The 21139-nt window shown below is 48.9% G+C and overlaps 1 protein-coding gene across 1 annotated transcript in view; it reads right to left on the bottom strand.

The window, feature by feature from the left end:
* Positions 1–1846: 1846 nt before the first annotated feature.
* The window catches only part of DDX54 (DEAD-box helicase 54), a 39476-nt gene continuing 20183 nt past the window's right edge, over positions 1847–21139 (bottom strand). The window contains exons 8-20 of the mRNA XM_029571805.1: positions 20078–20199; positions 19036–19097; positions 18569–18700; positions 17005–17215; positions 16007–16141; positions 15538–15759; positions 12811–12884; positions 11248–11442; positions 4809–4951; positions 3905–4021; positions 3558–3662; positions 2898–2995; positions 1847–2547 (exon numbers count right to left, since the gene is read on the bottom strand). Coding sequence (XP_029427665.1) covers positions 2282–2547; positions 2898–2995; positions 3558–3662; positions 3905–4021; positions 4809–4951; positions 11248–11442; positions 12811–12884; positions 15538–15759; positions 16007–16141; positions 17005–17215; positions 18569–18700; positions 19036–19097; positions 20078–20199 — 1882 coding nt within the window. The 3' untranslated portion in view covers positions 1847–2281. The remainder of the gene's footprint in view (positions 2548–2897; positions 2996–3557; positions 3663–3904; positions 4022–4808; positions 4952–11247; positions 11443–12810; positions 12885–15537; positions 15760–16006; positions 16142–17004; positions 17216–18568; positions 18701–19035; positions 19098–20077; positions 20200–21139) is intronic.

The raw sequence follows: 21139 nt of genomic DNA, 5'->3' as shown, positions 1-21139 counted from the left end.
AAGAATTTGGAGATAGCTCCACACCATTGGGCATATTGAGCTCATCAACTGACATGACACACCTGGGACATCAACTTTCTTATCTGTATGGTTGGAAGGAGGACCTTCTTGGTGTCGAATCAGACTCCCAGATATTCCAAGGACTGAGAAGGCTTAACATTGCTATTGTCCAGGGTTATTACCGAGTTCCTGAAGCAAGGATGTCACCCTATTGGTTACCCAGAGACACTCTTCCACAGATCTGGCCTGGAACAACAAGTCGTCCAAGTAGGGGTGCACCAGGATTCCCTCTCTTCTCAATGCTGCCGCTATGACCACCATAATCTTGGAAAATGTTCTAGGGGCAGTGGCTAGGCCAAAGGGCAGTACCCGGAACTGATAATGGCAACCCAGTACCGCAAGCATAGGAAATGGTGTTCTTGATGGATTGGAATATGTAAGTAGGTCTCGGATAGGTCCTCTCGGAAGCCCACTTCCCCTTACCCCAACACGATCAGGAACGATGTCAGTACGGCGTGCCAAGCACGAGAAGGAAGTCTTACCGAAAAATTCTCCAAACGTCTGAATTGGGAGGTAATTTTTTTTTTCCAAACTTACCTGGGCTACCTGTACCAGCTGAGTACAGAAACGGTCTCCAGCTGTGTGTGTGTGGGGGGGGGGGGGGGGGGAGAAAGAGGGCTTTGGCAGTCACCGCCACGCTCAGCTTCCTACACCTGCTGTCATTCAACTACTTAAGCAGCAACGTCCATGCTGGGAACCGGCTACCGGCCCAAGGCACATTGCTGAGGGATCTCGGAAATCACCTCAGGCATTCAACTGGGGGAGGGACTTTTAAGTATCACTGCAGGACAGCGTAGCTCAATTTTCCTTCAATTTAGAAAGTGGAATTTCTCCTTCCAAAAAGTACAGCAATCCCATAGAGAGAGCTACATCCACCATCTGCTGGAGACAAAGAATACTGGAGGGCTGAGGTCACCTGCAGGGGTGTATGTAGGATGACGACAGCTTTGAAATCTGACTCCGTCTCCATCTGCTGGCAGGGGAGCATAACCCATTGGTCCTGAGTCCATCTGGCTACACACTAGGAAAGCAGAATCTTTCAGTTTTTAATTTTATTTTACAAAAAATGCAGAGAAATGAATTGTGACTTTGAAAATTGTTCTAGAGAGTATGCTTAAGTGTCATTTGTGATTACACAAATTTGCTGACTTAAGGGGCTGAATACCTTTGCAAGCCATTGTATGTTTCTTTCAAACTGAGATGCCAGTAACTCTCCCTTGCATACTGCCGCTGACTGATCGCAGAGTTTCTATGTGGAGCTGGGGTACCGCATTTATGTTTTTTAAATCCAAAAACAGCTTGAACGTTCCCTCCCTTTTTGGTACCATGAAATAAACAGAATACCTTCCTGTTCCTCTGGAGGAACTGGTACTATAGCCCCCAGATGCCACAAGCGGTCCACTGTCCCCTGAACTGTCACTTACTTGGCGTGGGGAGTGCCAGGGGAGACCATGTAAGCTTCTGGTATCGGCCGAGCAAATTTTGTGTAGGTATTTCTTATTATACTTAGGACCCACTGGTCCATGATAATTTGTCCATTCCTCGTAAGGGAGCCGAGCGACTCCCGACTTTAACACACTTCCGTCAGATTCCACAGAGGACACAATTGTGTTACAACCATTGCTGAATCTGGAGGAATAAAGGCGCTCGTCAAAAAATAAAATACGGAAACAATGGAACGGAACCGGGACATTCCTCCCACTATGTGCGCTCTTCACCAGCATCGCTGACCGTGACCTGGCGCTCAACTCAATGCAATCCTTTAACAACTAGACCATAAGAAAAATTACAAGAAAAATATATATATTTTTTAATAGCATCAAAGCTTTACAGAAACAATATCCTTTGTGATGGCAGGAGAGAAACACAGGGCCAGCTCTTATCTGTTTTGTGTCCATTTGCATCGGCTGGGACTGGAGCTTACCAGCTAAATGACAAAGATGGGCTCTTGGTGTGATCCTGCCGTACTCTTGGAGACAGAAGTTAAATGGAAGCCATAAGTAGCATGTTGGCCCAGATCTTGGTATGGCCATTACTCTCAGCGTGCACCGTACCCAGTCTCTGCTTTGAGGATCCTTCTGTATCTGGCAGTCCACATCTGCCCTGCCAGACTCCCGTGGCTCGGTTCCACGTGTGCCATGCTGTGGAAGGTAGAAAATCCCTGGCCCAGCTTGCCTGGATCTCTCCGGCGTATCCCGTAGACCCAAAAGGTTCCCTTCCCCTACAGTCGCTTTCTCATCTTGCCCTTCTTGCCTGTGGTGCTGGCTCGCCCCCGCCCAAAGGCGTTCTTGCGCATCTCCTGCACTCGCTGCCGGTTCTTGGATCTGAGACGCTTCATGCCGCCACCCTGCAGGAAGCGCTGCCGGTCCTGCGCCTTCCTCTGCTTCAGGATTTGCTGCTTGCTTCTCAGCTCAGAGCGTGGCTTCCCCTGTGAGCCGGGCCGTCCCGTGGAGTTCAGTCGCTGTCCCCGGACTCGGCTGCTTCCTCCTGTGCAAGCACACAAATTAGTGATCTCGAATACCTGAAGGAGTACCACAAGCACAATCCACATTTCCTTACCACGGACTGGACTCACATCTTGGACTCAGTAAATCTGTCCTTCCTTAGAGATGTTAGTCCATAGCCCTCTTATAGATCACTGGCAACTTCTGCTTTCCTTCACATTCCTGCCCCATGCCCTCTCTGGCTCTTCCACCATCCCTCCTTTACCAGCATTTGCTCCCTTTCTCCTCCCACCCTAAATCAGACTCAGTCCCCTTTCACCCTCCCCCTGCCCTGAACCAGCTTCTACCCTCTTTAGTTCTTGGCATCTGCCTCTGCCACCCCCATCCTTTTACCTCTTCCCTTCCTGCGTCTCCCATCTCCCGACACGTTCCCCATCTCTTCCTCCGAGTCACAGTCATCAATTTTGTATTTCTTTTTCCAGTCACTGTAGCTGCAGACAAGAAGTTCAGGAAAGGTCCCTGGATAACATAACGTCCTAGGCCCAATAGCTGAACCTATGTCTCCTGTCTTCCCCTGGAAACCTTCTTCCAGCATGACCTTCTCAATGTCTTATTGCTCCGGTAACACTTCAATCATCTTTTATCATGGGCATCCTGCTACAGATCCTCCTGCACCAAGTCCAACCAACACTAAGGAGGAACAACTCTGCATCCCCACCACGCTGCTCAGGACCCTGCGCTGCCTCCCACCCTGTCCGGGAGACACAACCGGGTGCTGTCCTGCAGGAGTCGTCAGGGAAATGAGCACTCTCTCGCCTGCAGGACTCCCTCGGGGACACTTTGACCACACCCAACCAACATTACAAACTGCTAACTCTGCCCCAGTCCTTGGACTTCCTTTCACCGCTCGGGACAACAGCGCTCTAACACCCACCTCTGCCTCTCCCCTACTTCCCTCACAGGGATGTGAACAGGTTCTCTCCTGCAGGGCTCCCCTGGGGACCCTCGCCTGCTGGACTCCAGCAGTCACGAGCATGCTTTTTGGAAGGATACAGATTCCTCTTGTATGAGCTGCTGATGAATCTGCCGCTCTCCGTTTTTATCTTCTTTTTGTCCTCTTGGCCTGTTCTTCCCACAAATTTCTTTTTCTTCCGATCCCTGGAAATGAGTACAGCCTGTTAATCCATTTCTTGGGGGCATAAACGGCTGGAGCTGGTTGGGCATAATGCTTCTCTAACCAAGTTCTTCCAAATCAGAATCTCTTTGGGCACGGGAGAACCAAGATCTCGACACTGCTGGGGCCTGACCCACCTCTTTGAACAAGTCTCATAGTAGCATAAGATGCACCCCCCTCCGTGCATGCAATACAAACAAATTCCAGGAGTGGCCGAAACACTCACCATTTCAGCAGCTGGCTGCTTTTCTTCATATCCTCATTCTGGTCCCCAAGGATGTCCATCATGGCCCCTGCGGCCTGCTGCTCAAAGCTGCTACCACCCTCACCGCTGATGCTCAGGCTGCAGAAAAAACGAATGGGTAAAATTCAGTCTGAGAGGAGGGGAGAGCGCTGCGAGTGTCCCATCATCGGAGCTACAACCTTACTGTTGAACCCTCAACCTGCAAGGCACACCTGGAGGATAGAAGCCCAGTGTCTGTCTCAAGACTGTGCAAGTCCAGCCTCTGTCCTCCCAGACACAGCTCCTCTGTGGGACTAGATGGCTCAGGGGATTGTTACGGGATTCTCGCCTCCAAGTCACTGGTTCAAATCCAGTTCAGGTTTATAGGGACTGAAAGCTGTTGCCATCTGAAAGCCATTTGATGGCCTGTGTGAAATAAGTTGATGGCTTCAGTCCTATTTCCCAGCAGACCGGCACTGCACAAACCACCACAGTTAGCAAATGTTGGCCCATTGTTGGCAGCGCCAGAGAGAAGCCAGAGATTGCCCAGACCTTGGGATCCCCTAGATTTGGTCCCTCCAGAGCAACTGGCAGTGGTGCGAGTAAGTAGGGAAAACCTGTACTGTGAGAGGGTTTGTGTGAATTTTGTTTCTAATGTTATTAATCTCATCTTTAATAAATGCTAAATTCACTGAGAAATGAAAACCAAATAACCCCCCCTCAAAAGAAAAACCAAACAAACCCCCCCCCCCCAAACCAAAACCCCACACAGTTTAATCTATTCTCTTCCTCCAGGAAAATAAACAATTTTGTTAGATAAGTGGTGGATGGGATACCTCCTTCGAGGCTGAACCCCCAAAACTCAGCAGACAGAGCAATATCCTGCTCCCAGCACATCCCCGCTTACCCCCTCTCACTCTCAAAGTCCTTGGGTCGGTATGGGATGTAGAACTCCTCATCCAGAGGAGCCGATTTCTTCTTCTTCTCAATACTGGGCTCTCCGATCTGCTGTCTCTTCCTTTTCCCACCCACAACGGCTGAGAAAACTTCCTGGGCAATCAGAGCAGACTGCATTAGAATATTCCTGGGCTTCCTATAACTAGCATGGAGCGGCCATGGCTATAACCCTGACACTGATAAGCAGAGAGAGTGGAGGTTTCAAACAGCGTCATTGATTATTCCAAAGCTTGATGGTAAGAAATGGGAGGAGGAGGAGGACTGGGTGTCGGAGCCTTGTAAGAACCAAAGAGGAAGATGAGGGGGCCTGGAATGAACAAGGCCAGCCCAGTAACAGAAGTTAAAACACATCTGGGACAGATACACAGGGCAGGGTGAACTGTTAAGTACAGAGGGTTTATAGACTCATCTACCCACAGTAGTAAAGAGTCAATTTTAGCGGGGCAGACTGGCTGGGCCCAACCGGTCTTTATCTGTTGTCATTTATTCTTACTGTTATGAAAACAACAAGCAGCAGAACTCATTACAGAGAGAAGAGACAACCTGATCAAGCTCAATATAGGTCTGAAATAGGAAAATTGGTTCTTACCTGTTAATTTTCACTCCTGGAATACCACAAATCAGTCCAGACAAGTGGGTTTTGCAACCCTACCAGCAGATGGAGGCAGACAACAAAAACTTTGAGGCAACGCTACATTACAGAGTGCCACCTGCAGTCCTTCAGTACTGACCTGTACCCAAGTCAGGATGTCTAACTTCAAACCTCAAGGATCTCTCCCTCTAAAGCGAGCTGGGGGAACAACTTGGAACTCCCAACCAAAACCGATCCCTGAACTAGGGCCAAGGAAAAATGGAATTTTGAGTCTCAAACTGAGAACTATATACAAATTTTATTCTGCAGCACAAGAAACTTAAAGTCTGCATCACCCAAAGCATCCAGAATCGGGAGGGGTCTTTCAAAAAATTCAATATAATGGGCCGGGAGTGTGGAGTGATCTGTGGTATTCCAGGAATAAAGGCTAGTAGGTAAGAACCAATTTTCCTTTCCTGTTCATACCCCAGATCAGTCCAGACAAGTGGGATGTACCCAAGTCCCTCCTACACTGGGTGATATCCCGAAAGACCTGCACGCAACACACTGTCACCAAAGGAGCCCTCACATCCAAACGATAAGGTTTAGTAAAAGTGTGCAAAGAGGACCAAGTTGCTGCCCGACAAATCTCCTGTGGTGACACTGACACTCCGCCCAGAAGGCTGCCAGTGCCCTAGTGGAATGTGCCCACAATCCTTCAGGGATCGACCAACCTTTACAAATACAGGCCAAAACTATCACCTCTTTCAACCAATGAGCAATCATACTCAGTTGCTTTGCAACATTTCTCTGGTTCATTAAACAAAACAAAAAGATGGTCCAAGCACCAGAATACATTAGTCACCTTGACATATCTTAGGAGAACCTGACACACATCCAAAAGATGAAGTTCCTTTGCATGGGGAGAATCGGACATCAGGTGTGAAAACCCCGGCTAAGATAAAAGATCAAACACCAACTTGGGCAAAAAAGGAAGGAAGCAAGGAACTGTCCATAATGAGTCACCAATATTGGAAATTCTCAAAAAAAAAAAAAAAAAAAAAAAAGAGTCCTCTCTACACAATAAGGCTTTGAGCTCAGAAATTTGTCTCATTGAGCAATTGCCACCAGAAACACTGTTTCCTTCAAAGAAGCCCTTTGCAGAAGCTCAAAAGGAAGACCACACAGTACTCACAAAACCAAATTAAGATTCCAGGACTGACAAAGTCTATGGACTGGAGGACGCAAATACTTTGCTCCTTTAAGAAAGCGTACTATGCCCAGATGAGAAGCTAAGGGTCATCCTTGCAACCTCCCTCTGAAGGAACCCAAGGCTGCAACCAGGACTCTGAGCGAATTATAAGCCAAACCCTTTGACAAGCCCTCTTGCAAAAAGGCCAAGACTTGGGCAATGTTTGCCTGTAAGGGTTCCTTGCCATGTACCCCACACCAGGACTCAAACACCCTTCAAACTCTAATATAAGCCAAAGAAGTGGAGGATCTTCTAACCTGAAGAAGGGTAGTAATCACTGGCTTGGAATACCCCTTCAAGCGGAAACGTGGCCTCTCAAAAGCCAAGCTGCTAGACAGAAGCGATCCACCTGTTCCAATGAGATGGGTCCCTGAAGCAGCACTACAAGCCCATCTACCGCCAGCTGAACTAGATCCACAAACCATGGCTGGCACAGTCACTCCGGCGCTACCAGTATCACTCATCCTTTATGCTGCTCGATGCAATGCAACACCTGACCTATGAGCGGCCATGGAGGAAAGACATAACTGGAGCCTCTCTGGCCATGGCTGAACTAGGGCGTCTGTTCCTGTGGAGCTGAACTCCCTTCGGTGGCTGAAAAGCTTGGCTGGCTGCCTTGGCATTCTTCCTCATTGCCATAAGATTGAACTGGGATTTGCCCCACCTGCGCTGAAGGATCGCAAAGGCCTCCGCCAACAGCCCCCATTCTCCCAGATCCAGCTGTTGTGTGCTGAGATAATCTGCTAGCACATTGTCCACACTTGCCACATGAGAGGCTACAAGAGCCACTAGATTAAGTTCCGCCCAGGCAAAGAGTTCGTAAACCTCGAGCCACTAAGCGAATCTTTGTTCCGCCCTGCCAATTGATATAGGCCACCATCGTCGCATTGTCTGAGAGCACAGGTACCGCCCATCCCAGAATCAGAGGAAGAACGAACAGCAGCCTCTGAACCGCCCTCATTTCTAGATGGCTAATTGACCAGGATGCTTCTATCGGAGACCACTGCCTTTGGGCTGCGGAAACTTGACATATCACTCCCCCAAATCACTGACACAGACATCCTTGGTCACTACCACCCAGTCTGGAACCTCAAGATCCACTCCCTTCTCCAAATTCTTCAACAGGCACCACGAGAGACTGGTCCTGGAGCAGCAAGGGCAGCTGAAACTCCTCTGACAGCGGATTCACACAGGACAGGAGTGCCTTCTGAAGTGGATGCATGTGCGCAAAAGTCCATGGCACCAAATCCAGCATAGAAGCCATGGAACTCAGCACCTGCAGATAATCCCAGACCTTGGGGACCGGCAGGTCCCTTACGTCAAACCACCTGCGACTGTAACTTGAGCACCTTTTCCTGGGTAAGAAACATCCTGCCTAACCTGGTGTCGAATCAAGCTCCCAGATAATCCAAGGACTGGGATTGTTCTAGATGGCTCTTTGCCCGGTTTATCACCCAGCCCAGGGACTCCAGGTGCTCTGTCACTCGCCAAATGAAACAGACACACTTTGCCCAACTGAGCCAATCGTCCAGATACAGATGTACCAGTATCCCTTCTCTGCTGAGGGCCACCGCCACCACCATCACCTTCGTGAACGTTTTTGGAACAGTAACCAGCCTGAAGGGAAGGGCTCGAAACTGAAAATGCTCTCCTAGCACTGTGAAGCGAAGAAACCTGATGGTCTGGGCTGATGGGAATGTGGACATTATGCCTCCGTTAGATCCAAGGAAGCCAGAAACTCCCCCTTGCCACTGCTGCAATCACCGCACACAACATTTTCATCTGAAAGTGTGGCACTTGCAATGCTGCACTGACCCTTTGCAGATCCAGAATGGGCCAAAACGAGCCCTCCTTCTTAGGAACCATGAAGTACATGGAATACCTTCCTCAACTGTGCTCCTCTTGCAGGTCCAGGATGATGGCTTCTAATTGCTGAAGTTGCAGCAAGAGTGTCCCGCACCACTGCCCGCTTGACAGGCGAAACACAAGAGGACACCACAAATGCCTCTTTTAGGGATTGAGAAAATTCTAAAGCGTAGTCATCCCATATTACTTCCAGCACCCACTGGTCTGAAGTGATTCTAGTCCACTCCTCGTAAAACCGGGACAACCTTCCTCTGACAACCACCAGCGAGACGTGGACTAGCCTGCCTTCATTGGATGTTCGCACCTCCGGAACCCTGTCTGGCATTATCTCTGGCCAGTCTACAGGAGCCTCGAAAGGACTGCTGTCTTCCTGAACCCTACTTCTGTGTAGAAGTGGAAGAAGTTCTGTTAGAGCGAAATCTCCTCATCTCACGGAAGCAAGTGTGAGATGGGAAGATCTTCTTACATCCCTTATCCTCGGGCAGTCTATTCCCTTTAGAATCTGCCAACTGCTTCATCTGCTTCTCCAGGTCCTCCCCAAAACAACAACTTTCCTTTGAAGGGGAGATTACAAAGTTGTGCTTTCAACCAAATATCCGCCAACCAATTACATAACCACGGGAGCCTTCGCGTGGACACCATACTCCTAGCTGAAGTGTTAAGCATATCAGAGTGCATCCAGCTTTCAACTGAGTATTCTGGCCAGAATCTGCAGAGGCTCCCATGGCCTTCTCCTGCGCCTTTTGCACAGAACAAACAAGCCTTCTGCATCAAACTAGCGCAGACTGTAGCTCTAAGACTCAAAGCTAAGACTTCAAACAGCTTCTGGTCCTGGACATCCTTCAAGGCCACCGATCTGCCACAGAAATAAATAAATAGTTTTGTCACTGCTGCATCCACTTTGGCAGCTTCCACAGCTGTAAGAGGTTCTCCAGCAAGGAATACAACCTGGTCATAACCCTGGCCACCTTCAATTCAGCTTCTGGGAAATCCCATTCCTGGTCAGACAGCTTCTTTACCTGCTTTGGCAAAGGGAATGCCCTCAGTGGTCCACGCAGTCCCTCCAACACCGGATTTACCCCTTTATTGTCGGAATCCTCCTGCGCAACCTTAATCCCCATTTCCTCCAGAACCTGAGGGGTAAGAGGCCACAACTCCTCCTTACAGAATAACCTGACCACCCTCGAGTCATCCCTTTCTGCCAGAGGAACCTCGTCTGCATCTGGGTCCCCCCGCAGACCAGCCACTTGCAGGTCTCCTTGTGGATCACCGCCCTGTGGATCAGTGCCATCTGAATCCTCAGAGGAATCATCTCAACGCGATCGATCCATGCAAAATGTCCCCCATCGCCTGAGACTTCTTAGCCTTGCCTCAGGAAGTCTATAAGGCTGGCTGCTTAGCCGCCAGCTCCTGCTTGGCGAGACAGGCCTCATGCAGTAGTAAAACAAAATCTGCGGAAAATCCACTGCAGTCTGCCTGCTCTGCGGGTGCCAGGTCCTCCCCTGCATCTGCTGGCACGTCTCCCCCTCCTCCAGGCCCGTGATGCACAGGAGAAAGCAGGGGAGGAAAGCCCCTGCCTTCCCCCATTTCATGGCAGGACTCCTGCCACATGGAGCTATGATGGCCGCCGTCTCTTTCATCCCTCCTGGGGCCTCCTGCACAGGGCCTGCAGCCCGTGTGCAGCACCTGTCCTCTGATCCTTGTGTCGAGGCTCCCTCACCACAAGAGGCACAGCCAGGGCAGAGAAGGGCCGCACTGAAGTGGGACCGCCTCCCCCACAGGCCTGTCAGGCTTTCCTGTGCTCAGTAGGAGATGGCATTACAATCGCAAGCAGCCAAAAATAAATCAGAATGGGATAAGAAAACATAGCGCTGCCCTTGCAGTTGCTGTCCAAGCTCCAGGTGCTGAACACAGCATGAGCCATGCAGTTCCCTACTCACCTTAATGCCGAGCTGGCAAATTGCCCCCCCCAAATCTCAGACACAGTACAAGCCTGAAAACCACTCTTCTTTTGTTAAAAAAAAAAAACCAAACCAAACACCTCTTAAAGAGACAGCCTCCCAAGCAACCTAGAACAAAAACAAATGAAAAGTATACTTTCCTGATTCTGGGTACTCCAGGACACTGCAACTGGCCGGCCTGGGTGATAGGGCCTCAGGGGGGAGCAAGGGAACTAGGAACCCTGGCTTTCCCTCCCCTTGGAAAACAAGGGTCAAGCCTAGCCAGGGATTTACACCCCCCGCTTGTCCTGCTCAACCAGAGGGATGGCTCATGAAGGAACCTAAACTATCAGACTGAAGGTTTGCACCTCTACCATCTGCTGGAAACACTGAGGGACTGCAGGTGGCACTCTCGGTTATGTAGCAGTAGAAAAAAAAACCCAAAAAAAAAAACAACTTTTGTTCTCTACCTCCATCTGCCGGTAGGGATGCATAAACCCACTTGTCTGGACTGATCTGGGGTGTGAGCAGGAATGGGGGAATACATGCATACAGCACACTAAAAATATTACATAAGCAAAAGCTAATCACAGACTGGACTGCTGCAAGGAAGCCAAGACACTGCTGAGAAGAAGCTCACACCACTGGAACCCCTGCCTGCTGACATTGCTGTGGACCCACCTTTAGAGGGCTTTGGGCAGCTCAGAGTAGGGATGACAGTCACCTCCTGGAGATCACTGCATGCATTAAAGCTTTGTACCTGCAGCGTCTCTTGCTCAGTCTCCTGCTCGGGCAGGTGGGCGGACCTCTGGCTCTCAGGATGCAGCAGCGCAGATGCCTTCTTTTCCTCCTGCTTCTGCTGAAACCTGTCGATTGCCCGTCCATCCCTGCCGCGTTTAGCTCGCATCACTTCGCTTGCAGGAGTCTTGCTGGTGGCATTGATTTCAAAAATAGTCTAAAAAGGCAAGGAAGGCTTTCATGAGGGTAGTGGGGGGGGAAGAACAAAGCAGCAGCCTATCCTGCTGCTGCATCACCTATTATTAAAACACCAAACAGCCACACAGCAGTCAACAGATCACATCTTGGTCCAAATTCCTGCTTCTGACTGGATGGTGAAGCTCACGGCTCAGCCTCCTGATAACAAGCGAGGAAGCATTGCTTGACCAAACTAGGTTAGTGTGACCCACAGGACTGTACCATGTGTGGGACCCTTAGGGTCCTGTAACATTCTCTGCTGAAATTGCATCAGCCTCATGTCGAAAACAGTGAGTAACCTCTCCAAAGCTAGTCCCAAATGTGTAGGGTGAGCTATATAGCCCCATGCCCAGGTGGACCTACTAAACCAGTCCTGGATTTACCTTACTGCATTAAGGAGATATATATATTTTTTTCTTAGTCAAAAGTACACTACATTTCCCTGCATGCAATGGGGCAAACCAAGGATCTGTTCAACCTGTCCTTAAAAAATGGATATGGTCACCCTGCAAACGTATTTGTTGGGCCAATAAAAAAAAAAAGGTCTCGCCTACAGCTGGTTTATTGTCTCATTTCTATGTATTCGTGAACTCACGACAACCACTTTGGCATAAGGCTTTCTTATGAAATGGAAAACAAAGCTAGTAATTAAAATATACAAGTTTGGAACACACACACCCAAACCCACAAAATACCAGTTCTGGGACGGGGTTACTCACTCTCTCTCTCACCCCCACCCTCGGTCCTGAAATTTAAAAAACTCTTGGCAGCTGGTTCTCTGCTGGTGTTTTGTTGGGGGGTGGGGGGGGAGAGAAACACCTGTCTCTCAACAAAATTAGGAGCAGAGACAAACTGCAATAAAATCAGGTTATAATGTAGCAGGACTTATTAGCCCCCCTCTCATGGTTAGTACCTCACAGAGAACAGGACATGTACAGCTCTCTACATGCTTTAAAGTGTTCTGGTGAGAAAAACGATTGCAAAACAAGGTCTCTCTCTCACTTCCAGCTCCTATCTGCTCAGCTCTCTGGTTTGGGATCTGCCGGGAGCTTGAGACCGAGACTGGCCACTGTCGGAGATAGGATGCTGAGCTTGATGGATCCTGGCACTTCTTACATTGTTATGACTTAGCACCTCAGTGACACTCGCATTTCAGATGATATAACACGGTTACAGAATGTCGGAATGGTCCTTTCGTATACTGGGGAGTCTGTCACTCCCATACCAGAAGGGATATGCCTTGCCCAGGACCACAGAACAAATATCCTCTCCCCTGCCATTACTTGAGAACCCCCCTCCCGCCAGACATTGCTGCACTCTGCCCTGGAAGGCTGGATGGGACACTCACCGCTTTGGATTTGTAGTTTTTAATACTGTCCACAAACTTTAGTCTCTCCAGCTCCTCTTCCTTCAAAGAACCACCTTAAAAAAGCCCACACATACACATGGTTAGTGTAATATAAAAAAAGGAAAACTGGTTCTTACCTGCTAATTTTCATTCCTGGAATACCATAGATCAGTCCAGACTCCTGGGTTTTGCCTCCCTGCCAGCAGATGGAGACAGAGAAAGAAAACTTTACTGATACAGCTACTCAACCAAGTGAGCCACCTGCAGTCCCTCAGTATGACCTATACCCAAGCCAAGATGAGAATAACTAACAATAACTGAGACCCTTAACCCCCTCAACTAGCAGGAGGAAGGCAGAACCTCTATAGAAAATTCTATCCAACAACACTATGTAGAACCTTATTTAACCATATCGGACACTCTGTATCCTTTACATACCACCATGACGAGTGGGCTTTACGGAAAAGGCGGGGTTCTGGACTGAGCTGTGGTATTCCAGCAACGAATATTAGCAGGTAAGAACCAATTTTCCTTTCCTGTTCATATCCCAGATCAGTCCAGACTCCTGGGATGTACCCAAGCTCCCCTTATTTTGGGCGGGATGTGATAGCCCAGCTTGCAATACACTCTCTCCAAAACCCGTAGAGTCTGGATCTTGAACATCTAAACAGTAATATCTGGCAAAGTGTGTAAAAACTTCCAAGTCACCGGCCAATAGAATTCTTGGGTGAGACCAGTTGACGCTCAGCTCATGTGGTCACCTGCGTTCAAGTCGCATGAGCCCTTAGACCCCCCATTACTGGTTGTTAAACTATATGCCACTCTTCAGCCAGCATGCAATAGTAGCCTTAGATACTTTGCATCCTTTCCTGGGACCCCTTCAAAATACAAAGATGATCTAATATCCAGAAACTATTAGTCACCTTGAGATACCTCAACAAAGCCCACCTCACATCCAACACACTAAGCTCCCTCGCATGTGGCCCTGATGAAGCCAAATTAGGAAAAACAGATAAAAAGCCGAAACCACCTTCGGCAGAAATGAGGGTACTGTTTGCAAAGACACTATATAACAATGTCTGAAGCTCTGAAATTCTTCTGGCTGAACAAATAGTCACCAAAAAAACAACAAAAAAAAACAAAACCCACCTCTTTAGGGTTAAATCCTTTAGAGTCATCCTCTGCAACAACTCGAATGGAACCTCACACAACACACTCAGATCTAAATAAAAATCCATGAGGGATACATCTTCTGCACCGGCCGCCGTGTTTTGCTCCACAAAGAAAATGAATCTCATCCGGGTGGGAGGCCAGGGACATTCCCCGTACCTTACCCCGAAGATCACCTGCATCCAAAGAGAATTATAGGCTAGACCCTTCACTAGGCCTTTTTGCAGAAAGGTCAAAATATGGGAAACTGAAGCTTGAGTAGGCTGCATGCCTTGTTCAGCACACCAATGTGGACGGCCACCTAGCTTGCAGGAAGGTGGCGATGAAGTCTGCGGAATAATCCTTGCAATACAAGCGTTTCCTTTCAAAAGCCAAGCCGTGAGAAAGCAGCGATCCGCCGGATCTGAAAATATTGGACCGTGACGAAACCGTCTTGGAAGGTGACCGAACCTTAACTGTCCATCTATCATCCAGTTTACTAGGTGTGTGAACTACGGCCAACGTGACCACTCCGGAGCCACTAGAATCACTTTGTATCTCTGTGTGCACAAAGAGACACTTGGGCAGTGTGCACTCAAATCTATGCGTACCCCCAATCCTTAGCCGGCGCCATGTGCATCCCCCACACATGCTACCTTCTGGCCGCAGTGGTCTTGTCAACGCTGGGATCCCCAGCTACTGCAGGCTCTCACCTGTGTCTGGTGTTATCGATCACTTATAGGGCCCACTGGAGTACAAAATCCCTCTCCCAAGTCGCCTCTCAGACTTATTTTTTTTTTAAACTTTACAGATAATAAATTAGAGTACTTTCCAGCAACTGCTGGCTTCTGATGTTTCTCTGGGGGTGGTGGAGGGATCTGGACCACCAGCTAATCGAAACCCCCTTAGTGTCCAGGAACGAGACACACCAAGGGTCACCAACCCCCAGCTCGACCACCTCAACCAGGGAGGCAGGACCCCACCAGGGACCTAACCAGCCCCTAGGAGGAAGCTCCTGTTGATCTGTTTTGTTTTTTTTCTTCACTCTGGACTGCAGGTTCTACCTCTACCATCTGTTGGAGACAGAGAAATACAGAGGGACTGCAGGTGGCACACTGGGTTAAGCAGCAGTGTCAGTAAAGCTTTTTTCTTCTCCGCCTCCATCTGCTGGCAGGGGAGAAAATCCAGGAATCCGGACTGATCTGGGCATGAACAGGAAACAGATCTTGCTGTGCTCACAGACAAAACACTGCAAAGGCCTAAAGGGAATGGTAAGGGCTAACTTCACAACGCCTGCAGTCCCAGTCTCTCCCAGCAGGAGTCACTTAAGGAAGGATGCAGGAGTGCTGGCTATTGGGGAGCTCACAGCTCCCACAGACCCAGCCTCTCTCAGCATTTTTAATACTAATTATCTGTGTGGCTGTTCAAAGCATAGGTCAGGAACGCTCAGCAGAACTTGGGGGATTGTGAATGAAATCAGCTGGGGAAGAAAGTTGTATGGAATGGGGAGGCGTGCTTTGCTGGGAGCCATGAGGGGTGGCGCGAGACTGCCAGCGACGTCAAGAGTTTGAGGCTTACTGAAGAGATGATGAATGCCCAAGAGGTTAGAGTCCATGTCCTTGACTCGTTTGACGGACTCTGGGGATGGGCTGGGACGGGACTTGATGTACTGCTTGTATGCGTTCTCCGACACCTTCCTCAAGCTCTGCAGGTCCAGCGAGTTCTCGTGGTCGGTGATCAGCAGAGACTCTTCATCATCAATAACGTTCTGGGGCACTCGACCAAGAACACCACCCGCACCTACAGTGAAGCGAAGCAGAAAGTATTAGTGTGAGACAGCCATCTCGGAGGCAAATGTCCGTAACAGTTTGCATCCAGGCCTTTGCTGGCTGTGGGTGTAAGGGCGGTACAGATGCACAAGTTTACAGGATGTTCGTGTCTAGTGCACGCTCGCCTGCACCTGGTCATCGTGTGTAGATACAGGATTAAAGGGCAGCCTCTGAAGATCTGGGGAGGGCGTATCCTGACCACCCTGCAAGTCCCATACCTGGCGCTGTGCCCTGTGGGGTGGCGAGTTTCAGAGGGCGCCCCAGGAATAGGTGCAAATCAAAAACATATGGCATCTCATCCGCCGCCACCAGGGAGTACGCAGTGCCGCTCCTGCCAGCTCTGGCAACCCGGCCTGAGGGGGGAGGAAAATGGATAAATAAGGAAATGTAGAGAAAAATAAAAAGAAAAGAAAATCTTAAGTCATACCATGCTAGGGACTCTCAGTAAGACTCCAGTATCTATTACTGGCTCAGGACTTGTCTCCCCCTCTCAAACACCTCAGATTATTATCCTCCGACTTGTGTTTCTTAAATTCCAACATCTGCTACCATCCCGATCTCCTGTCCCAGCAGCTCCAGTATCAATTACTCCCAGCAGTCCTGTACTCCCTCGGCTCTGCCATCTCCTACCGCCCCCGGCAGGTCCTGCTGGGATGCTCTCTGTCTGCAGCTGGGCTTTGGTAATAATGCTGCTGCATCACATCCTGTGCTGCCGACGGCAGTGGGCGGAGGTCTTAAGATGCTGAGAGTTAAAATGACCCTGGCATTAGTGTGTCACAAGCAAGGCCCAGCATGAAGGGGCTAAAACGGCATCATTAATGGATTTTGTTTTTCAGAGACACGTTTCACACGTTCATTTAATCCCACACAGACGGGCTCCCACAGTGATAACTCTGGAGCTCACATGGAGGCTAGAAAAACAAACTGCAAACTAAATCTGTAAGCAACTGCTCTGAAAGGAGATTTTAGTTTAGTTCCTCCCCCCCCCCCCCAATTTCTGACATTCATGGTGAAGTCAATCACTTGGTCTGCAATAGAGAAATAAGAGTGCAGCTGCACTCTTGTAGTCTGTGGCTGCTGTGTGGCCGTCCTATGAATGTAATGCACTTTTGCTTCCCGTACTCGGATCTGTGGGCTGTCTGGGACTTCCTGGTCTGCACCACTTGTTAATAAATCTGATCAGCGCAGGGCATGTCCCTGCTACCCACCGACTCACCCACTCTGTGCAGGAAGAGCTTGGCTTTGGGCGGGAAGTTGTAGTTGATGACATTGTCCAGCATGGGGATGTCGATGCCACGAGCCGCCACATCAGTAACAATCAGTGCCGAACACTTGCCATGCACAAACTTGCCGATATTGATTTTTCGGGCTGTCTGGTCCAAGGAGCTGTAGATGTGAGCGCAGTCAACACCCTCCATGGTCAGCAGCTAGGAAGATGCAGGGAGAAGAATGAGCTAGGGGGCCTGCACCTGTTGGAGAACTCTTGGATGGTCCCTGATTATATGCAGCAGTACAACCTTAAGTGAGGGATTCACATTCGCTGCTGCACGCCTTAAAATAAAGAGCTGTTCGCAAAAGTGCTATTCTCTACAGCAAGGTACCTCAAAGCACTGTAGATGGTGGCCACACACGTGCACCTTCCTCTCTGGTGGCTATGTGCCAAGGTTCTCCAGTCATTCGTGCCTACCGCTGTATGTGAAGGTTGCAGAGTACTGCAAACACAGGGGAGGGTTTCCATCCTGCCTCACTGTAATCCACTTTCATAACCAGAAATCCCAACATATACAGATACCTCCAAGTCAAGGACAGAGACCTGTTATACTATTTCATGCCATCATCACTACTGAAAATGATGCTGATTAATATCTTACAGTGTAAGCTCTTTAGGGAGAGTTTTGTTTTTGTGTTTTATCTATTCCTATTTGCTATGGCACCTGGGGGCCCTGGTAGTCATTTTTCAATGCTATATTGGTGTATTTCCTGTGTTATGTTAGCTATTTGCTAATGCAAGCAGCTTAATATTTATTTTCATAGCGCTGTACAATTCAGTTACAATAAGTTCCTTCCCCAAAGAGCTTAAACTTTAAGTAGGTACCTGAGGCAATAGAAGACAAAGCGAGTTGCCCAAGGTCACAAGAAGTGATTTTCCTGAAAACTATTTCCAAAGAAATCCCCTGCTGCGCTTTCATTTCAGAAATGAGATGGTAAAAGGTGCAAATTCAGGGCTGGGTTTAGTTTATTTTAGCCAAGCTAACCTCGATGTACCGCTTTTTCTATATAAATCAAAACAGTCTGCAGTGTTCCCTTGGGAAAGCTGTGCTTAGGAGACCAAGTGGAGGAAGCTACGCTGAAGACAGCAGAGACCCGGAGAAGAGAAAACAGAGCGAGGGTAAAGCAGAGAAATCACTGAAAGAGAATGGTGAAGAGTGCCCTCGGAGAGAGCCTTTCACCCAACACAGGACGGGTGGTTAAACAACGCACTTTTGGCAATGAACGCCATTAATACCCCATCACACCTAGATACCGGGAGGAACAGACAGTGCCCATCAATGGTGTAATGAGCGTTGGCGCTCACGAGTCTGCAACTCACAGCTCTCCTTTTCCATTAAACCTGCATCTTCTCCTAGTACGAGAAACATGAGGGAAAGCAGCGGAAGAACCAGAAGCGAGGTCAATAACGACACAATAGGGCATGGGTAAAGCAAAAAAAAAAAAAAGCCACTGTCACAGGGAAGTGCGGGGGCTGGAAATGGTTTGGACACAGGGTGGGCGGTACTCACCTCCCGGAGGTACTCGGCGTGGTGCTTGGTGGCCACGAAGATGACAGTTTGCTCCTGGGGCTTCACCACGCTGCGCAGGAGGTGCAGGAGAACGGCGGGTTTGTCATCCGCTCGCAGGTGGAAGAACGCCAGCTAAGAAAGGAGAGGAGTCCAAAGCATACAGCAAAGGCATCTGCACCGCTAACTTGGGAGGGGGGGGGGGGGTAGAGAACGACCTGGAACTTCCCCCTAAGCCCATACTGTACACGGCTATTGCAAAGCCAGGGCCCCAAATTCAGACACCGACCCTGAGCTTCACAGCAGTGGGAAGCTGGGAGAGATTCGATTCGATGGAAGTCCAAGATCACAACCCTCTTTATTCAACCGTACACACAAGGAGGGAGCTTTCATCACCCCCTTGTATAAAGAACCCCCCATGGTTAAAGAAAAGGATGTCGTTTCACTTACCCCGGTACCCACACACTCACCTTCAGCTGGTCACTCAGCTTGGTATCAACATCCAGTCGAATCAGTACTGGCTCTGTGAGGCCTGAGCAGAAGGAGAGATTTACACGCAGGCCGGTGAATGTCCGACAATCTAGGCCATTGCCCTACTGTGACAGCAGCACCGTGCAGTGAGAGGATGAAGGAAGTCTGTGCCTCGGTGCTTCAACGGACTAAACTCTCATCTGCTTTCTGGGCACCCATGAGAGCTTTCAGCAGACTGAAGAACCAGTACCCATGGATCCAGTGGTCCTGGATCCTGTGACAGTGGATCCCATGCAACCTCTGCCTATCAGGCAGAACAGACAGGAGGTGGCTCTGGTGCAGAACCAGCTGTACTCTGTATATTATTCTGTTACTAACAGAGCGGTGCAACTGTGCTGTTCCCTAGCCTCTCCCTGAACACCTGTCTGCTAAGATACTGACCCCCACCACAGTGCTCCCCATTCATCTGCTGGTTGGTTGGATACCATAAAAAGCTGTCCATTACAACAAACTAGCAGCACAGCCTGGTGAGATAGGAGCCTGCCCCTGTAACCTGGTAGAGATGTGGATTCTAATCCTACCTCACTTCCCACTGTGTAACTGTACGTGACAATTAAGTGAGAAGCTCTTTCAGATCATAAGCTTGAAACCATACAATTTATGATTTTGTTTTTATTATAGTTTCTTTTGATAAAGTACCAAGTACATTTATATATTTTTCAACAGGTCACCGATGCTGTTTAGCATAAGGCTGATGGCAGCTTATGAACCACATTAGAAGGACAAGATCTTTCTAATGAGGTGGCTGCAGAGAAGTACTTAATGCGGCCAGCAGGGGGCCTTAATACCAGGCAGCCATCAGAGGTCCAGCATCTCACACAATCTAGCACTCCAGTGATTTCAACTTAGGCAGCAATCTAGGTTCTGAGTGGATAAGTGCCATCGCTAAGTGCCACTAGCATGCTTGAGACGGCCTCATCATCCAGTTCCTTCCCCCACCACCACCTCTGAAAAAACAATACAGGATACGGATGGTCTTACCCGCCCGAGCAAACTCCACAAGCAGCTTGGGAAGCGTGGCAGAAAAGAGCAGAGTCTGGCGGCTCTCGGGGAGCCGACTGATGATCTCCTGCAGCTGCTCCGCGAAGCCCATCTCGAATAACCTGCAGTGCAAAGGTCAGGAGTCACCAGCGTATCCAGAAACACACCGCTTCACCTAGAGAGGTAACAGTAAGAAGGACCGAAACCCAGCTGCAGAAGTAGCAATAGAGTATGAACGGCAGGGGCTGCTCTCCTCTTGCAACATATAATGCACACCCTACACAGAGGCCCAGAAGAGAGATGGAACCTGGGGCTTCCAGCTAGCATTTATCTACACCGAGCTCTCTGGATTCCTCCAGGAATACAGCCGGAGCTGTCTCGCTCTCCTTTAACTCTCCTTGTACCCAGCACAGATCAATTCCAATAGAAGACGCATCTCCTGTCCTGCCAGCTGTGAATGGAGGCTGCCGACATTTCATCATGAACTGCTATGGGAGAAGAGAAGCTCTAAACATAGGGCTTCAGGAGTGGGACTCTAGTTTTCACCGGCACAGCACTCATCTTGGAGGGAATGGGGACTCCTGCCTCACCGCAGGTTAACCAGTCTCAGCGTGCACTCTGGTATTTAATCCGACAGCTGGCAGGACCCACCTTCCTTAGTGAATGTGCTGGTGGAGAGTTCTAAGAGAATGGCATCAGTACAGCTGGTGGATTAGACACCAAATATAGTCCAAAATTTCTTTATTTTGATGGAGACACAGATTTTATACTTTGCCCGACTCAGGCCGAGTTTCGCCCCAACGGGGCTGCCTCAGGGGCTAAAAACAATTATAACATATCAATCAGCATACAAATCAAACATGACCACAGATCTATTGTTTTTAAGAAATCATATTCGTGTAAAAAATAATTATTACCTGTATGTAGATATTTATGAATTCAATATTCAATATATTTATATATCGGAATTCAAGTGTCTGAAACTTAAAATGTAAATAATGTAAACATATGAATCATAACACTTTTACATTCATGCAATATTTTTACAGTCCACATAGAAGT

The sequence above is a fragment of the Rhinatrema bivittatum genome, chromosome 11 (genome assembly GCF_901001135.1).
Source record: "Rhinatrema bivittatum chromosome 11, aRhiBiv1.1, whole genome shotgun sequence".
Classification (NCBI taxonomy): Eukaryota; Metazoa; Chordata; class Amphibia; order Gymnophiona; family Rhinatrematidae; genus Rhinatrema; species Rhinatrema bivittatum.
This window is presented reverse-complemented; position numbering and strand designations above follow the sequence as displayed.